Source organism: Lynx rufus, unplaced genomic scaffold (genome assembly GCF_022079265.1).
Source record: "Lynx rufus isolate CCGP_SWC_20201006 ecotype Redwood Valley unplaced genomic scaffold, mLynRuf1.p SCAF_4, whole genome shotgun sequence".
In the NCBI taxonomy this organism is placed as follows: domain Eukaryota; kingdom Metazoa; phylum Chordata; class Mammalia; order Carnivora; family Felidae; genus Lynx; species Lynx rufus.
The window spans coordinates 43,295,268-43,317,702 of record NW_025814856.1 but is presented as its reverse complement, the minus strand read 5'-3'; the positions used below and the strand labels follow the sequence as shown (position 1 = coordinate 43,317,702).

The window sequence follows — 22,435 nt, the reverse complement described above, 5'->3', positions numbered from 1 at the left end:
ATGACCATTTGTCTGCTATATAACAGGATTTTATTTTGTTTTCTTTTGCTTTATTTTATTTTATCTTAGGAAATGAGAGAGAAATGTGTGTTTTTCTTTCCTTTTGTTTTTTAGAAGAATGAAGAAATGTGGTGGATTATTTATTAATTCAATTATATTTCAATAATGGGAAAACATTCTATCCCTTTATTTTTATTGTTCAGAGATTTTATGCACACTCTGACCAAATCCCAGGTGGTTTAGGCACTGTATTTAATGCTGCCTGTCAGAGGACAACTTTGAGCTGTCTGTCCAGCAGGTTAACATTTCCTATTAAATTTACGAGGTGATCCCTGAGCAGATAGCCAGCAGTCGCTGAGCACAAGGAGATAAATAAATCTAGGCCTTTGATTTCTGTCAGTTCACTTGCTAAGTGGATCCATGAGGAAAAAAAAAGAAGCGATTACTCAAACTTAGCCGATGTGAAATTGATTCCCTCAGTTGCCTCAGAATGCCTTGCAGAGATACCTTTGTGGTTTTTACCCTGGCTGGTAGAGGTAAGAATGTGTAACTAGGATTTGCATGAAGATTAGGATAACAGCAATAAATGCACCCAATAGCAGTAGAGTATAGAGATCACCCAGCCTTTCCACAGATACCACCAACTGAGTCTCATAGAACCATGTGGGAGAGACAAGTACTATTTTCTCTAAGTGAGGACTAGTGAAGTTAAATGACTTGCTAGAAGTTATCAACTACATGAGAGGTAGGGTTGGGACTTGAACCCAGATCCTCTGACTCCCAATAACTTCAAAGACAAACACTTTCTTACGAAAGGATATTATGTGTCACATATTTGACTCGCTTAACATTTTACCCACCACACCTAGTCCAGTGTTTGGAACAAAATAGGTGCTCATTAAATATTTACAGACTGAATGAACACATCATGGGCCTATTAATTATTAAGTACGTTTTTGGTTTAAATGCAAAATGTCTTAAGTCAGGCGGATACGAACAACCCAAAGTAAATGTTACCTTTCATTGATTTAGCAACACAGAAAATATTTATTGAATGTCTATTATGTCCCAGGTTTGAGCTGGGTGCTGGGCATATAATGGTAAAGGAAACAGTGGTTCTCACCACGCTGTGGTGCTACAGTGTGGCTGCTAGGGCTCTCTAACCTCTGAATCCATCCAATGAGATCATTTTAGCTGTTTCGAACAATTTAAAGCAATCACCATGTCTGGCTCAATCGCTTGGCCACCTGAGGAAACCAGCGCAATATATAGAAAATTATAAGTATGATAGCAGCTGCAATTTTAACCTGGCACACTAATGTTTTGCATTGATTTCTATTTCTATTTCTAATATATAAACCCTATTCTGGCAGTCACTACATGGGTATAGGGTTTAATGTTTCTTAAAGTTGTTTTGATTGTAGTTCACCTTAAATAAATCCAGAGAACAGTCACCTCAAAGGAAAAAAAGAGAGCGAGAGAGAGAGAATATGCTAGTGGTTTTATACAAGGTCAGGGCACTCATCAGTGACAGAACTGGGACCAAAATCCCCGTTTTCTTTTTGTTGTTGTTGTTATTTTTAAGTTTTTAATGTTTATTTTTGAAAGAGAGAGAATGAGTGGGAGAGGGGCAGAGAGAGAGGGAGACACAGAATTCAAAGCAGGCTCCAGGCTCTGAGCTGTCAGTACAGAACCCAACACGGGGCTCGAACTCACCATCTGTGAGATCATGACCTGAGTGAATGCAGTCACCCAACCGACGGAGCCACCCAAGCACCCCAAAATCCCCATTTTCTAATTCCCAATGCAGGATTCTTTGCAATACATCCCCGTTTTCACCACAGGAATGTACCTCTGCTTCTGTTCAGTTTAGGTGTTACTGCTAAATGACTTGTAGCTCCAAAAAGAATGAAGTAGATGTCTTAAGACCATACATTCCCAGCAGGAAACCAGGAAGCCTGTGGACTGTAATGCCATCTATCTATTTTCAGATGTAGGAAAACTTTTCTACTTGGACAGTCTGCCATGAATACAAGTACTTACAAAGACAGAAATCGTAAAAGAGTCAAGACTTCAACTGAAGCACACAGGCCAATAAGAAACATATTAATTATATTTAGAATTCTTGCTTGATCTGAATTACCAACACGTGAAAGTAGGTTAAATCATGTAATAACAGCCATTCCAAAAATGAAGAATCAAGTATGCTCTCTGTTACCTGTTGAGTGGAATAGACCTGGAAACAGAGATGGGCAACTTGGCATAGAGTCTAAGCTTTATCACTTACTATATAGGTGATGTATGCTGTCTCATTTCATGTAAGAGTAGAGGAAAGTGTCAAAATATATATATTGCCACCATTTTTTTATAAGTAGGCAATACAGTAAGATTACTTTGAATAGGCTTCTTTAGAGTCCTTTCAACCATCTCTAGGTAGTTACACTTTACTGGAAGCAAGAGTTAGTGACAATGAAATTTCAAAGGAGACAGCACCGTATACAAGTTTTATAACAGAAAGTAAAAATGTGCATTTTCCCACACAGGTCAAGAACTAAAAACTATTCCTACTTGGGATCATTGTAAACATTTAAGTTGTTGTCCATATGTGGCTTTTTAAACCTTTCTATGTGTACAACTGTGTCATGTTTTAACAGAGGTATGAAAGGGTAGGAATTATATTTCTGTTTCTCCTGAAGTGAAATAAGCAGTCTGGCATGGCATTTCAAAATGTACACTGGGATTCAGTGTTTTTGTCTTTGAATTTAGGATCTAGCTCTGTAAAACTCCTTCCTACTCTCCTTCCTTCCTTCGTTTGTTCCTTCCTTCTCTAATTTTTACCTTCAACTTCTTTGGAAATCCCTATGATGAGACTAGAAAAAACCCATTAAGTCAACACAAATAAAAACACAGATGCAGTATTTCCCAAAAAGCAGCATGAAGCCATGCACTCAATGAAACCAGTCAGGTCAGAAGGCAATAGAAGTAGGGACAGGACAGGGATCATGCAGAGACACAAAGTCTCATGGATAGTTGTATGACCTTTGCAAATTACTGCTTAAGGTAATCTAGAACTGGCAGAGATACACCTCTGTAATTACTATGTACTTCTGCGGCTCAGATTTATTTATTTATTTTTTCAATTTTTTAAGATGTGTGCTCAGGAGAAAATTCTTTTTGTTTCTTTTTATTGAAACCTATAATGAAGTCCTATAGCAATGAGAGAACGAAATTAGAGAAGAACCATCTGTGAATAGAAATCACACAGATCACTCCTTTAATTAAAGTGAGACACGGGGTGCCTGGGTGGCTCAGTCGTATGAGCGTCTGACTTCATCTCAGGTCATGATCTTGTGGTTGAGAGTTTGAGCCCCAAGTTGGGCTCTATGCTAACAGCTCAGAGCCTGGGGCCTACTTCAGATTCTGTATCTCCCTCTCCCTGCACTCTGCACTCCCCTGTCACTCAATGCTCTGTCTTGCTCTGTCTCAAAAATAAATATAAACATTAAAAAAATTAATTCTAGTGAGACAATGCTTATTCTGATATGCTCTTAGTGATTATTCAAAAGATGAAAAGGTCCCAAATTCATTCTAGATGGGACAAAACAAAACATAAACCTGAAAAGTCGTTTCAAAGCAGTTTCCCTCAAACCTTTTGTTTTCCTCTCATTTCCTTACTTTATTCAAATATTCTTCCTTCTCTTTCTCCTCCCCACATGCATGGTGCTTAAGTGTTTAACGTTTATAGAAAGTAAACAACACTCATTCCTGCTCCTTATGTGAGGACTTTGAGTCACTTTAGGAAATGAAGTAATCAATTTGTCCAGACTCTCAGTACAAAGTGCTGCATTTGATACTTTGGTATCTCTTGAGTTTTCTAATTCTACAGCAGTGTCTTCGAACCTCAACTAGGTTTTAGGAATCAAAGAGGAATCATTTAAATTTTTTTTTTCAATGTTTTTTATTTATTTTTGGGACAGAGAGAGACAGAGCATGAACGGGGGAGGGGCAGAGAGAGAGGGAGACACAGAATCGGAAACAGGCTCCAGGCTCCGAGCCATCAGCCCAGAGCCTGACGCGGGGCTCGAACTCACGGACCGCGAGATCGTGACCTGGCTGAAGTCGGACGCTTAACCGACTGCGCCACCCAGGCGCCCCTTTTTAAAAAAAAATTTTTTTTTTCAATGTTTTTTATTTATTTTTGGGACAGAGAGAGACAGAGCATGAACGGGGGAGGGGCAGAGAGAGAAGGAGACACAGAATCTGAAACAGAAGAGGAATCATTTAAAAGGAATCCACATCCAAAGCTGTTGAGAATACCTGCAGTGATCTCCTAGGCAGTCTACACAGAGGAAGGAGCCCAGTCAGGGCTAGGGAAACAGATTTCCCCTTCATCAATCTTTTCCCCTTGGCTTCGAAGCTTCTGCTCTTATGTCTCAAGGCATCTTGTCCAGAAGAGCTTTTCCCTAAAGCTGGTGACGTCTTACATATTCATCCTTTTTGACACATTCATTCGTTCCACAGATATTTATTGAGTTTAGGTTCTATACCAAAGGCACAGGGCATGCACAGACAGATTTGACAAAATCCCTGTCCTGGGAAAAGCTTCAGTGTAGGGCTATAGAGACCACTGGAGACAGGGGACAGCAAGGAATGAGAGGGCCCTGGAAAGGTCTTTATCTTGTCTATCTTGTCACGTCAGGAGAGCGTCTTCAAGGCTCCAGATATAACCCTGATAGCACTCTATACCACCTGCACTTCTTGTTTGTTTTAACCCCCTTTTCTCTCTCTCTTGACTACAAAGGCAGTCCTAGATCAGAAATAAAAATGGCATCCCTGCCTCCAGCCTATGACATTTTTACTGGCTCAGAAGATTCAACGCCAAAACCCAGATTTCTAGTTTTTCTGGAAATGTTTGAAGTTCTACAACCCTGTCTCAAGTTCTATCTTCCCACAAAAAAATGTCTACCTAAACTGGGAGTGACTATCTGGTTTTGGTGTAGAATTCACTCTCCAGACCTGTCTTATACTCTGGCAACCACCATATCTCCATATCTTATCATACATCATGCTTCAGCTGTCCTTTTTCTTTTCTTATACACGTTTTTTAATGTTTATTTTTTGAGAGAAAGAGAGAGACAGGGTGCCAGCTGAGGAGGGGCAGAGAGAGAGGGAGACACAGAATCTGAAGCAGGCTCCAGACTCTGAGCTGCCAGCACAGAGCCTGACGTGGGGCTCGAACCCACAAACCATGACATCATGACCTGAGCTGAAGTGGGACACTTAACTGACTAAGCCACCCAGGTGCCCCTGTCCTTTTTTTTACATGGCCTGTCTTGTTCATTTATGTTACTGGACTAGTAGGCTACGCATATGAGTTAGTGACACATATGATCTGACAAATAGCTCACTGAAACATTTTCCTATGTTCAGCACAGTGGCTCATGCAGGGTAGTATTCCACTGCACATCTGGTCACACGGTAACACGCATGGGTCATTCCAATAGAGCCACACATATTGCCTAGTTGTCCCTAGGTATACAAGGTTCTATAGTACAATGCAGCAAAATTTATTCTAAGTAGAGAAAAACACGTTTTGCTCTGTCTAAACTCTCATAGAAAACATGCCAGTGCTGATCCAGGATTTCTCAATCACATCTAGAACAGAAGGAAACCTCTTTTCTTTCTCTACAGGAACCTCTCTACATTTTTTTTTCATGTGGAGAATTCATTTTGTCATGGGGCGAACACCTGTGTGACTATTTAAAAACCACAACACCAGGTGTGTGAGTATAAGTGTCTTTCTCTTTTATGTAATGCTCTTCTCACTGATTTCTCAGCAGGCTGGGTCAGGAAGAAGCTGCAAGCTGAATATAGAAAAAAAGGTCTTAAAGGATTTTTTAAAATATGTCTATTATAAGTGCATGCACTAAATATGTTGCAGCAAAATTATACAAATAGGTCTTAAGTTTGTAAGATTCTTTAGTTTTTGCTGCCATGTGAAAATGTTTGGTATCTGTGAGTACCTAGTTGTAAGCTTACCCTAAGGGAGAGGATTTAGAAGACTTAGATTTGGAAGACGTTATATGGCAAAATATCTCAAAATATAAAACAAAAGAGATCTATTTACCTTTTGCTCTGTCTCAGGCTCTCCATTCCTCTTTTCCAGGAGATAGCTGCCCTAGGAAAAGCAGTTGGTTTGCATTCGATAGTGATATCCCCACCAACTTGTACAACTGAAGTTTTTTTAAGAGGATTTTTAGAGAAATCAGGAGCTGAGGCTAAAAACAACATTAAAACCAAATTGTTAAGTTAGTCACTTAATTAACACGTGGTAACCTGATGGTGTAGTATACGAGACAGGATTTAAGGTTAACATGCAGGGCTTTTTTCAAGCTATTCTGCTCAGGTTGTTCTGGGACAAGTTACCAATTTAGCATCTTGGAGTTCTATTTTCATTTGAAAAATGAAGTTGACAACAGATAATTACTTCAGAAATTTACTGAGGAGATTAAATGAGATAACATCTGTAAAGAACTCTAGCATAGTGCCTGGCACAAAGTATGTGTTCAATAAATGTAATTTATTTTTGTTTTGGTTCTAGTCATTGAAATAACAAAGGGCAATCAGAGCAGGGGAAGAACCAAGTTACAAAGAGCCACATTCTAAATCGTGTTTACAACAAAGAGGGTGAAGGTGGTCCCATAAGAGAGAGAAGAAGAGATTTTAACCTTGATTAGGGAAATCATTAAATCTCTTCCAGTCAAGGTAATGATCCTAAATGGGAAATATAAAATATCACTGAAATAAAGCAGAAATACTCTATCACTTTGTCAGATTTATTCAGGCAAGCCTTTCACCAGCTAAATGGAAATACTCTGCCTTCGGTAGAAGCAGGCAAGCTGAGCAGATTTTTTTTTTTAAATGTCAGTTTCAACTTTGTCCCCACTCAATAAATGTTGAACAAATACCAATTCATGAGGGTGAGAAATTATTAGACTGCCTGGATGTATCTGAGTCTTTCCAGCTTCATGAATGTGGGAAGCCATGTGTCCAATCCTCACTCCTAGCCTGAAGTCTAAGTGGGCTGAAATTCCTTGAGATATGCCATGGTCTCTTGTTTCTGGGCATTTAAAGTATTGCTTCTCTTTACTGACTTGTGCATGCTTTTTCTACGGATCTCAGGCTTCAAGAAAACATCCTCAATTTAGGTTATTTTCAGCTTGTCATGAAGTCTGATAACACCTTCTCAGTTATTCACTATAATAATCATATTTTAAAATTTAGCTTTTTTTCCTCAGTGAAACTATAGGTTCTATGAAAGTAAAGATCACTTAAGTATTGATAATTATATCTTTACTACTTAGTACACAATAACTTTTCAATAAATAGTAGTGATTGAAAGAATAAACAAATCAATGGCCATTGTCCATAAGCTTATGAAACCTTGTCTCTTTGCTTGATCCTTCCTCTCTCATTCCATTTCTTCCTACCATTAAGAAAACTTTGTGACAAAAGAGACTGGTGGGTTATTTGTTGTAACACACACCACTGAGAATAACATTCTTGAACTGCTTCTATCCCAAAATTTCTACTACAAGGACTCATCTGCCCAGCTTTGCTTGAGGTCTGGGTGGTCTTGTGACAGGGTTCTAGCCATTGTCATAAAATGATTTTACTGTAAGGATGCACAGAAATTTTGTATTTTCTAATGAGAGGGATAGATTTGGTCACTTTTGTCCCTTCCCTCTCCTTCTCCCTTAAGTATGGGTTTTATTCCTGTAGCTAGAGCAGTCACTCCCTCAAGGCTACAAGCATGAGGGAAAATTTAAAGGATAATATTATCAATCACGGTGCTGTGGTTCAGTTACCACTCCTGAAATTCTTGTTAAAAGATAAAATAAATACCTGCTTAAATCACTATAAATTGAGATTTTCTTTTCCTATTTTTTTGTTTGTTAGCAGTTGAAACACTCCTAAAGGATAATTTTGAGTTGTACTCAAAACATGTGCTACGATCAGCTTTGGAGGACCCTTGTTCTGGCTTGGATGTACTCAACAGCAGACTTCTCTGGAAGCACTAATGTATTGCTCAAGCAGAATAATGATTTTCACCCTGCCTTTTTTTTATAGTTAATTTAGACATTTCCCATTATTTCAAAGGAAAGCAATCTCTAATTTACAGAAAACTTGGGTTGATACTATGTATAATCATAGCTCACTAAAATGTCATTTTGAATTTTTCGGTTATAAATGAATGACTTACCTAATACTCTCAATTCTGCATTTGCATAAATTATCTGATATTTGTTTTCTGCAGCACACTGGTAGACACCAGAATCTGACACATTCAGCATAGTTATGACAAGTGTCCCGTTTTCTATTTGAATTCTTTCCTAATAAAAGAAAAGCCACATAAAGATGTTAGTGTGTTAATGTAGGCACTCTCTTAACCAGAATACACTATTAAACATTGGTACATTTCTACAATATATGATATTTTGGTGCATGAGAACTGATGTTTATGAAGATGGAGCTTAATATACTGTAAGATTCTGAGCAGCTTTTTGAAGTTAAAAAAAGAAATATCCTTCCTATAATTTTAGTAGTTAGTATATTGTACGTTCTCTCATTTCTTTGAAAATTGGCATTGTCTGCATAGAATGTATGTTAACTCTGTTATATGGTATATAAAATAATTTGGATGATTCTAGCCTTCCAATTATTTCAGGAAATATGGCTAATAATAATGTTAGACATGAATATAATGATTAGAAATATCCTTGGCTTTCCATCATAAGGTCTCCCAAAGACCTGAAATGTGATGGCTTGGTAGTTCTAATTGGAGGAGCTAAATTCCCCTTTTCTGAAGCCTACCATAGTATGCTGAAACAGCCAAATCTGTTACAGAGTCCCATTTGGAGTAGAGAAATACAATTTTGAGTGCACATAATGAAATAGCTTAATAGAGCAAATATAATTTTAAAAAAATATTTCAGTATACCTATTACCATCCTTTAAGGATAATGAAAGTAGGCTGGAAGAAACAGAAAATGTTCTATGCAAAAAGGCATTCAGGAAGAAAATTTCACTAAAACCAAAACAAAGAAGAGCATTATTTTCATCTTCTAAACACTAGATGTTCTTTGTGGCCCAAGCTGTGCCTACAAGTGCAAAGTAAAAGGGAGAATTAACACAATTATTTGGATAATGTGATGGGGGGGGAGCCAATTTTGTCTCATTTTCAGTATACTGTACAATAAAGTATGCTCCAAGTTGAAAAATGTGGATAATTACCTCAGTTCTCCACATCCTATGGGTTTAGAATCATTAGTTTTTGTAAAAGCCAGATAGTGGTTAATGTTTAAGAGCTTGGATTCCGTAATCAGATTATGTTTAGAACAAATTCTAATATTTACTAGCTACTGTGTGACTTTGGACAAGTGACCTAACCTGTCTGAAACCAATTTTCTTCATCTATGGAAGAAATAATACCAGCATCTCTCTCATAAAATTGTCATGAGGATACCAAAAAACGCATGGAAAAATATTTACATAGGACCAGGCTCATACAACAGTTTGGTGGATGTTAATTAAGACGGTGATGGTGATGATGATATCTGAATATGGATCTATCACTGAGTAGTGTGTGACCTTATGCAAGTTGTCCTCTCTACCCTTAATTTTTTCATTTGAAAAATGGGGATAATATTAATAGCTACTTTGAGCTTATTTAAGTATTATATAAATTAGTGTATGTGAGGAGTATACTGCCTTTCCTAGCACCTACTAAGCATCCCATAAACATTAGCTGTTACTGGTAGTAAAAAAATTTCCCTAGGAGATTAGGTGAAATTTTAATATCAACATAGTTGCTTACCTCTGGAGTGAGGCGTTCACCATTCTTTAACCAAGTGTACCAAGGATTTGGCTTTCCACTAGCTTTGCATTCCCAAAACAAACTGTCATAGATAGACAGGTAAGTATTTTGGATTTTTTGTTCCCATTCTGGTGGGGCTGTTTCAAAAACAGATAAGAACAACTACTTGGCAAGTCAATTATCCAAAACATTGCGCAACATTCCAAGGACTATAGAAAGCAGAAGGACAAAGCTAACTGGGCCCAATTGTACTGAAAACACACGATTGAGGGAAGGGAAATGTAGAAGCCTCAATGTGGAACAACAGAAATCTTGTAAATATCAGTGGTCCTTCGGCATAAGATAAATGTTTGCCATTTGTCATTGTGATGTCCCTTTATAGCAACTTGGGAGTTGTAGGAAAACGTCCAAATGCAGAACAAGGCCAGAGAATAATTTCATGGTAAATATTAGTACATAGGTCAAGTTAGAAAATGTATACTAAATCAGAACCCACTGTGAGCAAAGGCCCATGATTATATTTGGTTTGAACTAACTAAAAGGAAGTTTATCTATATCAGACATAATTACAATTCAATAGCTTGAAGCACAATTCAAATATGAGCCTTATCACATTTTAGGAGGATTAGATTCCAATTTTTTTCCCCAACATAAAACTCTTGATAGGAAATGAGAACTTTCGAGTTTTATTTAAGCTCAGCACCTAAATTTAATCCTGGGCATCCATTATCCAAAACCTTATTCTGAAATATGACCAAGTTCTACATTGTACTGAGGCAAAAAAAAAAAAAAAAAAAAAAAAAAAAAAAAAAAAAACAAACAAACAAAAAAAACTGGTTTAATTAATGTTAAAGTGTTATTTAGGTGTCAGGTGGTATTATCCTTACTATAATTCATAGAAACAGGTGGGGTGTAAATTAAATGTTCTTTCTTTTTTTTTTTTTTTTTTTTTATATATGAAGTTTATTGACAAATTGGTTTCCATACAACACCCAGTGCTCATCCCAAAAGGTGCCCTCCTCAATACCCATCACCCACCCGCCCCTCCCTCCCACCCCCCATCAACCCTCAGTTTGTTCTCAGTTTTCAACAGTCTCTTATGCTTTGGCTCTCGCCCACTCTAACGTCCTTTTTTTTTTTTTTTTTTCCTTCCCCTCCCCCATGGGTTCCTGTTAAGTTTCTCAGGATCCACATAAGAGTGAAACCATATGGTATCTGTCTTTCTCTGTATGGCTTATTTCACTTAGCATCACACTCTCCAGTTCCATCCACGTTGCTACAAAAGGCCATATTTCATTTTTTCTCATTGCCACGTAGTATTCCATTGTGTATATAAACCACAATTTCTTTATCCATTCATCAGTTGATGGACATTTAGGCTCTTTCCATAATTTGGCTATTGTTGAGAGTGCTGCTATGAACATTGGGGTACAAGTGCCCCTATGCATCAGTACTCCTGTATCCCTTGGGTAAATTCCTAGCAGTGCTATTGCTGGGTCATAGGGTAGGTCTATTTTTAATTTTCTGAGGAACCTCCACACTGCTTTCCAGAGCGGCTGCACCAATTTGCATTCCCACCAACAGTGCAAGAGGGTTCCCGTTTCTCCACATCCTCTCCAGCATCTGTAGTCTCCTGATTTGTTCATTTTGGCCACTCTGACTGGCGTGAGGTGATACCTGAGTGTGGTTTTGATTTGTATTTCCCTGATAAGGAGCGACGCTGAACATCTTTTCATGTGCCTGTTGGCCATCTGGATGTCTTCTTTAGAGAAGTGTCTATTCATGTTTTCTGCCCATTTCTTCACTGGGTTATTTGTTTTTCGGGTGTGGAGTTTGGTGAGCTCTTTATAGATTTTAGATACTAGCCCTTTGTCCGATATGTCATTTGCAAATATCTTTTCCCATTCCGTTGGTTGCCTTTTAGTTTTGTTGGTTGTTTCCTTTGCTGTGCAGAAGCTTTTTATCTTCATAAGGTCCCAGTAATTCACTTTTGCTTTTAATTCCCTTGCCTTTGGAGATGTGTCGAGTAAGAGATTGCTACGGCTGAGGTCAGAGAGGTCTTTTCCTGCTTTCTCCTCTAAGGTTTTGATGGTTTCCTGTCTCACATTTAGGTCCTTTATCCATTTTGAGTTTATTTTTGTAAATGGTGTGAGAAAGTGGTCTAGTTTCAACCTTCTGCATGTTGCTGTCCAGTTCTCCCAGCACCATTTGTTAAAGAGGCTGTCTTTTTTCCATTGGATGTTCTTTCCTGCTTTGTCAAAGATGAGTTGGCCATACGTTTGTGGGTCTAGTTCTGGGGTTTCTATTCTATTCCATTGGTCCGTGTGTCTGTTTTTGTGCCAATACCATGCTGTCTTGATGATGACAGCTTTGTAGTAGAGGCTAAAGTCTGGGATTGTGATGCCTCCTGCTTTGGTCTTCTTCTTCAAAATTCCTTTGGCTATTCGGGGCCTTTTGTGGTTCCATATGAATTTTAGGATTGCTTGTTCTAGTTTCGAGAAGAATGCTGGTGCAATTTTGATTGGGATTGCATTGAATGTGTAGATAGCTTTGGGTAGTATTGACATTTTGACAATATTTATTTTTCCAATCCATGAGCAGGGAATGTCTTTCCATTTCTTTAAATCTTCTTCAATTACCTTCATAAGCTTTCTATAGTTTTCAGCATACAGATCCTTTACATCTTTGGTTAGATTTATTCCTAGGTATTTTATGCTTCTTGGTGCAATTGTGAATGGGATCAGTTTCTTTATTTGTCTTTCTGTGGCTTCATTGTTAGTGTATAACAATGCAACTGATTTCTGTACATTGATTTTGTATCCTGCAACTTTGCTGAATTCATGGATCAGTTCTAGCAGACTTTTGGTGGAGTCTATCGGATTTTCCATGTATAATATCATGTCATCTGCAAAAAGCGAAAGCTTGACTTCATCTTTGCCAATTTTGATGCCTTTGATTTCCTTTTGTTGTCTGATTGCTGATGCTAGAACTTCCAGCACTATGTTAAACAACAGCGGTGAGAGTGGGCATCCCTGTCGTGTTCCTGATCTCAGGGAAAAAGCTCTCAGTTTTTCCCCGTTGAGGATGATGTTAGCTGTGGGCTTTTCATAAATGGCTTTTATGATGTTTAAGTATGTTCCTTCTATCCCGACTTTCTCAAGGGTTTTTATTAAGAAAGGGTGCTGGATTTTGTCAAAGGCCTTTTCTGCATCGATTGACAGGATCATATGGTTCTTCTCTTTTTTTTTGTTAATGTGATGTATCACGTTGATTGATTTGCGAATGTTGAACCAGCCCTGCATCCCAGGAATGAATCCCACTTGATCATGGTGAATAATTCTTTTTATATGCTGTTGAATTCGATTTGCTAGTATCTTATTGAGAATTTTTGCATCCATATTCATCAGGGATATTGGCCTGTAGTTCTCTTTTTTTACTGGGTCTCTGTCTGGTTTAGGAATCAAAGTAATACTGGCTTCATAGAATGAGTCTGGAAGTTTTCCTTCCCTTTCTATTTCTTGGAATAGCTTGAGAAGGATAGGTATTATCTCTGCTTTAAACGTCTGGTAGAACTCCCCTGGGAAGCCATCTGGTCCTGGACTCTTATTTGTTGGAGATTTTTGATAACCGATTCAATTTCTTCGCTGGTTATGGGTCTGTTCAAGCTTTCTATTTCCTCCTGATTGAGTTTTGGAAGAGTGTGGGTGTTCAGGAATTTGTCCATTTCTTCCAGGTTGTCCAATTTGTTGGCATATAATTTTTCATAGTATTCCCTGATAATTGTTTGTATCTCTGAGGGATTGGTTGTAATAATTCCATTTTCATTCATGATTTTATCTATTTGGGTCATCTCCCTTTTCTTTTTGAGAAGCCTGGCTAGAGGTTTGTCAATTTTGTTTATTTTTTCAAAAAACCAACTCTTGGTTTCGTTGATCTGCTCTACAGTTTTTTTAGATTCTATATTGTTTATTTCTGCTCTGATCTTTATTATTTCTCTTCTTCTGCTGGGTTTAGGCTGCCTTTGCTGTTCTGCTTCTATTTCCTTTAGGTGTGCTGTTAGATTTTGTATTTGGGATTTTTCTTGTTTCTGGAGATAGGCCTGGATTGCAATGTATTTTCCTCTCAGGACTGCCTTCGCTGCGTCCCAAAGCGTTTGGATTGTTGTATTTTCATTTTCGTTTGTTTCCATATATTTTTTGATTTCTTCTCTAATTGCCTGGTTGACCCACTCATTCGTTAGTAGGGTGTTCTTTAACCTCCATGCTTTTGGAGGTTTTCCAGACTTTTTCCTGTGGTTGATTTCAAGCTTCATAGCATTGTGGTCTGAAAGTATGCATGGTATAATTTCAATTCTTGTAAACTTATGAAGGGCTGTTTTGTGACCCAGTATATGATCTATCTTGGAGAATGTTCCATGTGCACTCGAGAAGAAAGTATATTCTGTTGCTTTGGGATGCAGAGTTCTAAATATATCTGTCAAGTCCATCTGATCCAGTGTCTCATTCAGGGCCCTTGTTTCTTTATTGACCGTGTGTCTAGATGATCTATCCATTTCTGTAAGTGGGGTGTTAAAGTCCCCAGCAATTACCACATTCTTATCAATAAGGTTGCTTCTGTTTATGAGTAATTGTTTTATATATTTGGGGGCTCCCATATTCGGCGCATAGACATTTATAATTGTTAGCTCTTCCTGATGGATAGACCCTGTAACTATTATATAATGTCCTTCTTCATCTCTTGTTACAGCCTTTAATTTAAAGTCTAGTTTGTCTGATATAAGTATGGCTACTCCAGCTTTCTTCTGGCTTCCAGTAGCATGAGAAATAGTTCTCCATCCCCTCACTCTGAATCTAAAGGTGTCCTCAGGTCTAAAATGAGTCTCTTGTAGACAGCAAATAGATGGGTCTTGTTTTTTTATCCATTCTGATACCCTATGTCTTTTGGTTGGCGCATTTAATCCATTTACATTCAGTGTTATTATAGAAAGATACGGGTTTAGAGTCATTGTGATGTCTGTATGTTTTATGCTTGTAGTGATGTCTCTGGTACTTTGTCTCACAGGGTCCCCCTTAGGATCTCTTGTAGGGCTGGTTTAGTGGTGACAAATTCCTTCAGTTTTTGTTTGTTTGGGAAGACCTTTATCTCTCCTTCTATTCTAAATGACAGACTTGCTGGATAAAGGATTCTCGGCTGCATATTTTTGCTGTCTAGCACCCTGAAAATCTCGTGCCAATTCTTTCTGGCCTGCCAAGTTTCAAAAGAGAGATCAGTCACGAGTCTTATAGGTCTCCCTTTATATGTGAGGGCACGTTTACCCCTTGCTGCTTTCAGAATTTTCTCTTTATCCTTGTATTTTGCCAGTTTCACTATGATATGTCGTGCAGAAGATCGATTCAAGTTACGTCTGAAGGGAGTTCTCTGTGCCTCTTGGATTTCAATGCCTTTTTCCTTCCCCAGTTCAGGGAAGTTCTCAGCTATAATTTCTTCAAGTACCCCTTCAGCACCTTTCCCTCTCTCTTCCTCCTCTGGGATACCAATTATGCGTATATTATTTCTTTTTAGTGTATCACTTAGTTCTCTAATTTTCCCCTCATACTCCTGGATTTTTTTATCTCTCTTTTTCTCAGCTTCCTCTTTTTCCATAACTTTATCTTCTAGTTCACCTATTCTCTCCTCTGCCTCTTCCATCCGAGCCGTGGTGGTTTGCATTTTGTTTTGCATTTCCTTTAAAGCGTTTTTCAGCTCCTCGTGACTGTTCCTTAGTCCCTTGATCTCTGTAGCAAGAGATTCTCTGCTGTCCTGTATGCTGTTTTCCAGCCCAGCGATTAATTTTATGACTATTATTCTAAATTCACTTTCTGTTATATTATTTAAATCCTTTTTGATCAGCTCATTAGCTGTTGTTATTTCCTGGAGATTCTTCTGAGGGGAATTCTTCCGCTTGGTCATTTTGGATAGTCCCTGGTGTGGTGAGGATCTGCCAAATGTTCTTTCATAAAATGACAGGAGGCTGCCTGGCTGTGTCATTTATCCCTCTTTTATTTAGGTCTGTCCTCAGATACGTAGGAGTGAATGCAATTTCCTTCGGAATTGCAGGCTTTTATAAGCTAGATATGTAATTGCAGTTAATTCTCCCTCTAGTCATTTGTAGAGATGTTTGCAGACATGTGAGATAACCTGCTCGAGAAGACATAGTTAAAAAACAGAGAAGCCAAACTTTGAACCCTGAAAGCAGAGCCTAAGTTAAGGGGTAGTGTTCATTTTGCCTGTTAGGAATGCCAGCCCAAAGATAAGGCATCAGGAAGAGGAAGAGTCTACAGGGAAGGAAAGAGGCAATGCAAGGGTCAGTTATTAAGTTAGCCACCAAGATGGGCCACTGTTACTTGATCCTCTGTGAACTTCTAAGGGGTCTTTATAACTGCCTACTGAGGAAAAGGAAGAGGAAGCATTTATTCATTGGCTTCTGTCCACTGTCATTCAAGGTTAGTATAGATGTTCTATATTAGCAGACCCAGGTTGTGTGTACCAAAGTGCTGAGTAGGCTCTAAGAGAACAAAGAAAACCGAAGGAGGAAACAAGACGGACTTGGTGTGGCACCTGAGACAAGACTCTATCAGGTTATACCTACAAAACCTAGAGCTGGTGACTGTAGCAGTGGATGGAGAAAGAAGTGTGACTGAGAGTCTTTGAAAGTTGTACGGGTATGTCTGACTTCCAGGGTTTTCCCATTGCAACATCTGCTTCCACTAAGATAAAAGGTCCTTCAGAGAGCTGGTCACTGAGAAGAAGGAATCATGATGTCTCACTGTAGTAGAAACTAAGCCTGGGATTATCACCTGTGGAAGTCGGGACAACTTCCAGTTACAGAATATGATTATCACAGTTTTGAGGGACATATTAAGGCAAGACTTAGATGAAGTAGATGTATGGATGAAAGTGAATCATGTTTCTGAATGTTATTAGCAAAATGTTACAATTTGTGAAGATTGTTGAGAAATTTTCTTAACATATGTTTGACCTGGGAGAAGAAATAAATACATATAAAATTCACATAGGTTGTAAAAGTTTGAAATACATATGGTTTTAATGCTTAATGAGATAATTATAACTTTACAATGTATTTATTTTGTTAATACGTAAATTCTTTGCATGCTTCAGATTCTAAAGACCAAAGTTTTAAATCTTCAACAATGTAGGAAATGCATGAAACAAAGGACCTAGGATTTCAGGTCAACTATATGGGCTTGGATTTTAGATTTTCTTTCTTTCCCTACTGAGTGATTATGGAAAGTCACTTAACTTCTCTGAATAGGTTTCATTTTCTATAATGATATTATTATAATGGTATCATTTTCTATAATGATGATACTTAAAGATTTCTTTTTGAGGTAATAAAGATGGAATATAGAAGAAAAGGGTTCTGAATTTAAACACCGCAATATAATAAAACCGTTTCTTTTCTTAAAATTATCAGGTATTATGCAATTCTCAGGTACTTGAGTCAATACTCTGCTCCTTTGGGAGCATGATAACAAGTAAATCAATAGGTTAATAAGAAGTATAATATTTATCTTATTGACCAATTATCTGTTATTACCCCACAAGGACCATGTGGACTCATTAAATGGCTAATGACAAATATTTCTACTTCTTACTATCATTAAGAATGACAAGAATTAATATTTGTAAAATCTGCTGTGTAAGCTAACAGCTTCTGTACAGAAAGCACTTTCTTATTGACTTCTGGTTTATAAATACTTTCATTTCCTGTTTAACCACTGGGTTATATCTTTGTCTACTTAATAGAAAAATGAAATCTCTATTAAAAACTAGCCAAAGCTTTAATATCTTGGTGCCACCCAAAACTCCCAGTCACATCCTTACTATTTTATTTACAATGGATTCTAGATGTGAAAGAATGTTTTAAAAAATACCTGTATATATAGCTACAACTGTAGACGAATAATCAGCAGGACATAATATTCTATATATATAAAACAATACTTTTCATTCAAGGTTAAAATAGGAAATTCTAAAGGAAATGGAAAATAATATAATCAATGCACAATTTACTCTCCCCACAGGATACTCAATCACTATTCCTATGAGGTAATTACAATACCTTAGATTTTTCCAGTTATGAAAAAAATACATATTTTCCCCAATTACTTTATCATTGTTTGTAAACATGTCACACAGAAACATGTCACACAGAAAAGTATTTTTGGTCATGTGTAAATACAGTCTTAAAAAGTTCTCCAGTACTGATATATTAAATTTGGCAAAAATAAGTTAAGAATATCTTAAGGGCACCAAACATTTTGATAATTCTGGGGTATATATTATGGTTTATTTTCTGTAAAAAAAAAGAAGCAAACTTTATGCAACTGTGTATTTTGGTCTGAATAAAAGAAGACATGAAGCCAATTTTTATATAATATTTGCTTTCGTTTGAGATTCTGGTAATTGAGACCAACATATATTTTAAGTGTAGTAATAACATTATTTTTCTATTATCTACATATGAACAGACAAAATCTGGGAAATAGAAACAAATACTGAAAACTACCATTCAGTATTATATTTCTCCTGTCAGTCTCTCCTTTTGTGAATTCTACTTAGGATAATAATTAAGACTGTCATGAGCTGTTGCTGAATGTTTTATGGGAAATATATTGAATTCTATGGTACTTTGTGTTATAAACTTTTATAGCTTTAATGTGACATTGCTGATACTTTCAAGACAATTATAATAAATAATAGCAAGTAAAGACCATGATGGAATTAAAAGCGTATTTTAAAAATGGTCATGCCCACCTGCCCATTAGTGTATTAAGCATCCTAACCTACACATGTGTCTTCTTTATTTCTCCTATGACATTTTCCACACCATGCTAACGACCTTCACTATCTCCTATGAAGGATATTACCAAAAATTTCATATACTTTTTGAAATTCTATTAGCTTACCATAGAAAATGAGTTGACCCTTTGCAAGGTTTCTTCCTCGAAGGTTGCCTGCAATGCACTCATAGAAGCCTTCATCTTCCTGTTGAAAGTTCGGGATTTCAAGAATAGCTTGGGATTTGCTGTACTTGACTTTCCCTGGCAACGGGTTTCCATCCAACCTCCTCCAACTAATATCGGGGACTGGACTAAACAGTTATACTTCATTAGAATAGAAGATGATTTAGTCTTTACGACAGCAGGATAAATTAAGAGTGTCCTTAAGAATAACTCTCAAGGAAAATTTTCCAATCAATCTATTATGTTATGACTACTTTTCAGATCATGCAAGCATTCACCATTCACTCATCCAGCAATTTATAATACTTCTTAAGTGCCTGCTATGTACAAATCATTGTGCTATTATCAGGAAATAAATTGATGAATAAAATAGATACATTATCTACCCTCATGTTGCTTAAAGACCAGCAGAGAAACATACAATAAATAAATAATAAAAAATAATACATTTGTAAATTGCAGTAACTGCAAAAAGGAAACAGAGTGCAGAAATAGGAACAAGATTTTATCAGTGTAAATATGGTGGTCAGGAAATTCTTTGCGAGCATGTGACATTTAAGAGTAGGCAAGCTTCTTCTATATATTATAGGTTTTAAGAGTAAAATACAGATTGCTCTATAGCTAAATTGGTACTAATACATAACTGAAGACCTCTGTGATGAATGAGCTAGATTATCAAGCAGGACCAGTACTATGTAATAGATCTACATAAATTGGGAGTATAGGTTTTATCATCCTCAAAAGAATGTACTCATTTATAACTTATCTAAAATGAAAACCAAAAATAAATAAATAAATAACATAAAAGATAACTTTACATTGTACCATTAGAATTTGTGGAGTTCCTTTATAGATTTAGCTTAATATCTTATGTCTAATATCTTTAGTCTAATATGAATATCTTTTAAACTAGCAAAATATATTTACAATATCTGAATTGAAGAGCTAACAAAGAGTGATGAATTTAGAAATTTGTGGTGAGAAAGGCCTTATTTTTTACAGATATAATATAAAGAAATGCAGGCTACATGTAAAGTTATAGCAGGATTGTAAGATCAGTCCCTAATCTATTTACATTAACATCTTTCCTTTGCTACTGCCAAGTCATTCTTCTTTCCCTAATAGATTTCCAGATGATTTAAATGTTTCTATTATAAATTTTTAAATTAACAATAATAATGAAAGTAAATCATTTTGCAAAGCCAAATTGTAAACTTTGTCAAAGATACAGGATTTCTTCAAGTTAACAAAAATAATGTGGGGAAACCACCTAATGAAATACAAAGTGGTTAACTACGAGGTGTGGGATTTGAGTAGTAAACAACTGAAGAAAATTGGTGATGGTGACTCAGTAGAGGATTCAAATAAAGCAAAATTGATCAAGTCCAAGGAATTTTTTATTGGCAAACAATGATGGCCCTTCCATTCAAATCAAAGACATAAACAACGTAGAAAGCCATACATGTGCTCCTATAGATTTGCCAGAAAACATATCCCCTAGTCAGTGTGTGATTTGTCTATTCTTCTCAGAATTAGTATATAGTTAAAAACGTGACTTGAATTCTTATAAACACACAAAAAATAATTATTATGATACACTTAGTTTTTGTCTTTTTAAAAAGACTTTCCACTTACCACAAATTTAGGTTGACATTTTAGTAGAATGGCATATTCCTACCAACAATTAACCTCAGATAACTGGTTTTCTTATATATATTCATTTTATGAAATACAAAACTACAAATAAAAATGAAATTCTAGAAGAAAAATTATTCATATAGGAAGATCTTCACCAAGTCTGGTAAATTTTGTAGTATATGCCTTATCATCTAATTTTTTAAATATATGTTGTACATATGTGAAGACAGTGAAAGTTATTATCTGTGAGTAGTAGGAATATTAATGCCTTTAATTTTCTTCTTTCTGCTTATCTCTATTTTCCATTATTTTTCTACAAAAGCATTCATTATCTATGTAATAAAAATTTCTAAGAAAATTTACTTATAAAGAGAAAAATAAATAGAGGCTCAGATACTTGTCTAAATTCATGATCCTTTCCCATTTTTTTATGACAGTGTACCTCTGAGGTTTATGACCAATACATGAAGAGTATTTAACTGAAAAACGCTTTTAACTTAAAGCATTCAGACAAAACAAAATCAGTAAAGACTGAGTATTTGCCAGTTATATAATAGTTCTTTATTTTGATTATGAAAACAGAAGTCAATTTTTAACATAACTATCTAAATCTGAGTCTGTTTGGCATTTAATAAAAATAATTGTAATGATATCACAATAAATAGCTACTGCTTATTAACCACGAGCTATGTGCCTGGTATTATGTATGGGTAAAACATGCAAAGGTCATTTCATTTACTTTTCCTATAGTTACAGGGCATAAATAGGATTTATTTCCAAGTTTCTTTGCCCTAAAAGCTATGTACTTAATCAGAAGGCAATACAGACCCTACAGCTTTTGTAGGATCACCCACGGATTTGGCATTTGTGGTTTTACAGTAGTGGCTCTCCATTTTTTTTTTAATTTTTAATGTTTATTCATTTTTTGAGAGGCAGAGAAAGAGTGTGAGTGGGGGAGAGGGAGGGAGGCAGGGAAGGAGGGAGAGGGAGAGAGAGAGAGAGACAGAGAGAGAGAGAAAGAGAGACAGAGAGAGACAGAGAATCCAAAGCAGGATCCAGGCTTGGCACCAGCAGCACAGAGCTGAACACAGGGCTGGAACCCATGAGTGCTGAGATCATGATGCTTAACTGACTGAGCCACCCAGGTGCCCCGCCCACCGCCTTAAAAAAAAAAAAAGGTTTATTCAAGTGGCTCACCATTTTTTTTTTTAATTTTTTTTTCAATGTTTATTTATTTTTGGGACAGAGAGAGACAGAGCATGAACGGGGGAGGGGCAGAGAGAGAGGGAGACACAGAATCGGAAACAGGCTCCAGGCTCTGAGCCATCAGCCCAGAGCCTGACGCGGGGCTCGAACGCACGGACCGCGAGATCGTGACCTGGTTGAAGTCGGACGCTTAACCGACTGCGCCACCCAGGCGCCCCAAGTGGCTCACCATTTTAAGTGTCCAAATTAAGTTGGGGTAAAAAGAACACGTCCCATCCATCCTAACTATTCCTACTTTCCACAGAAGAACTCAGTGATAGCACCGAAGTCTCTCTCGATACACTTTTTTCCATTAATGGATGAAACGGCATATCCGATAGAGATATACCTTTCCAATAGAAGTAATGCAGCAGACAGTGTCAGTACTCTAATTGTGTGCCTTCTGATCCCTTAGCCACCACAGATTCTGAAGTGCTATTACCCTCAACATTGAGTATCTGTATCTGTTTGTGACAACCACCCTCAAGCTGCTGTAGCTAACATTCCCTTCAAAGAGGTGAAAGCAGCTAGGTATTTACATATCCCCAGGGACAGCTATCAATCGACAACTGACTAAATGCTGTGATACAAATATTCTATCTTCCCTGCCCCTGCTGGGGCCATCTCTCAGGTGTGAGTCTCTCCAGAG

General features: G+C 37.0%; 1 protein-coding gene across 1 annotated transcript in view; it reads right to left on the bottom strand.

Moving 5' to 3' along the window:
* Window positions 1–22,435, bottom strand: part of CNTN6 (contactin 6) — a 180,502-nt gene that overhangs the window by 74,162 nt on the left and 83,905 nt on the right. Inside the window, exons 6-9 of the mRNA XM_047096510.1 lie at window positions 18,847–19,031; window positions 9,878–10,014; window positions 8,264–8,393; window positions 6,128–6,278 (exon numbers count right to left, since the gene is read on the bottom strand). Coding sequence (XP_046952466.1) covers window positions 6,128–6,278; window positions 8,264–8,393; window positions 9,878–10,014; window positions 18,847–19,031 — 603 coding nt within the window. The remainder of the gene's footprint in view (window positions 1–6,127; window positions 6,279–8,263; window positions 8,394–9,877; window positions 10,015–18,846; window positions 19,032–22,435) is intronic.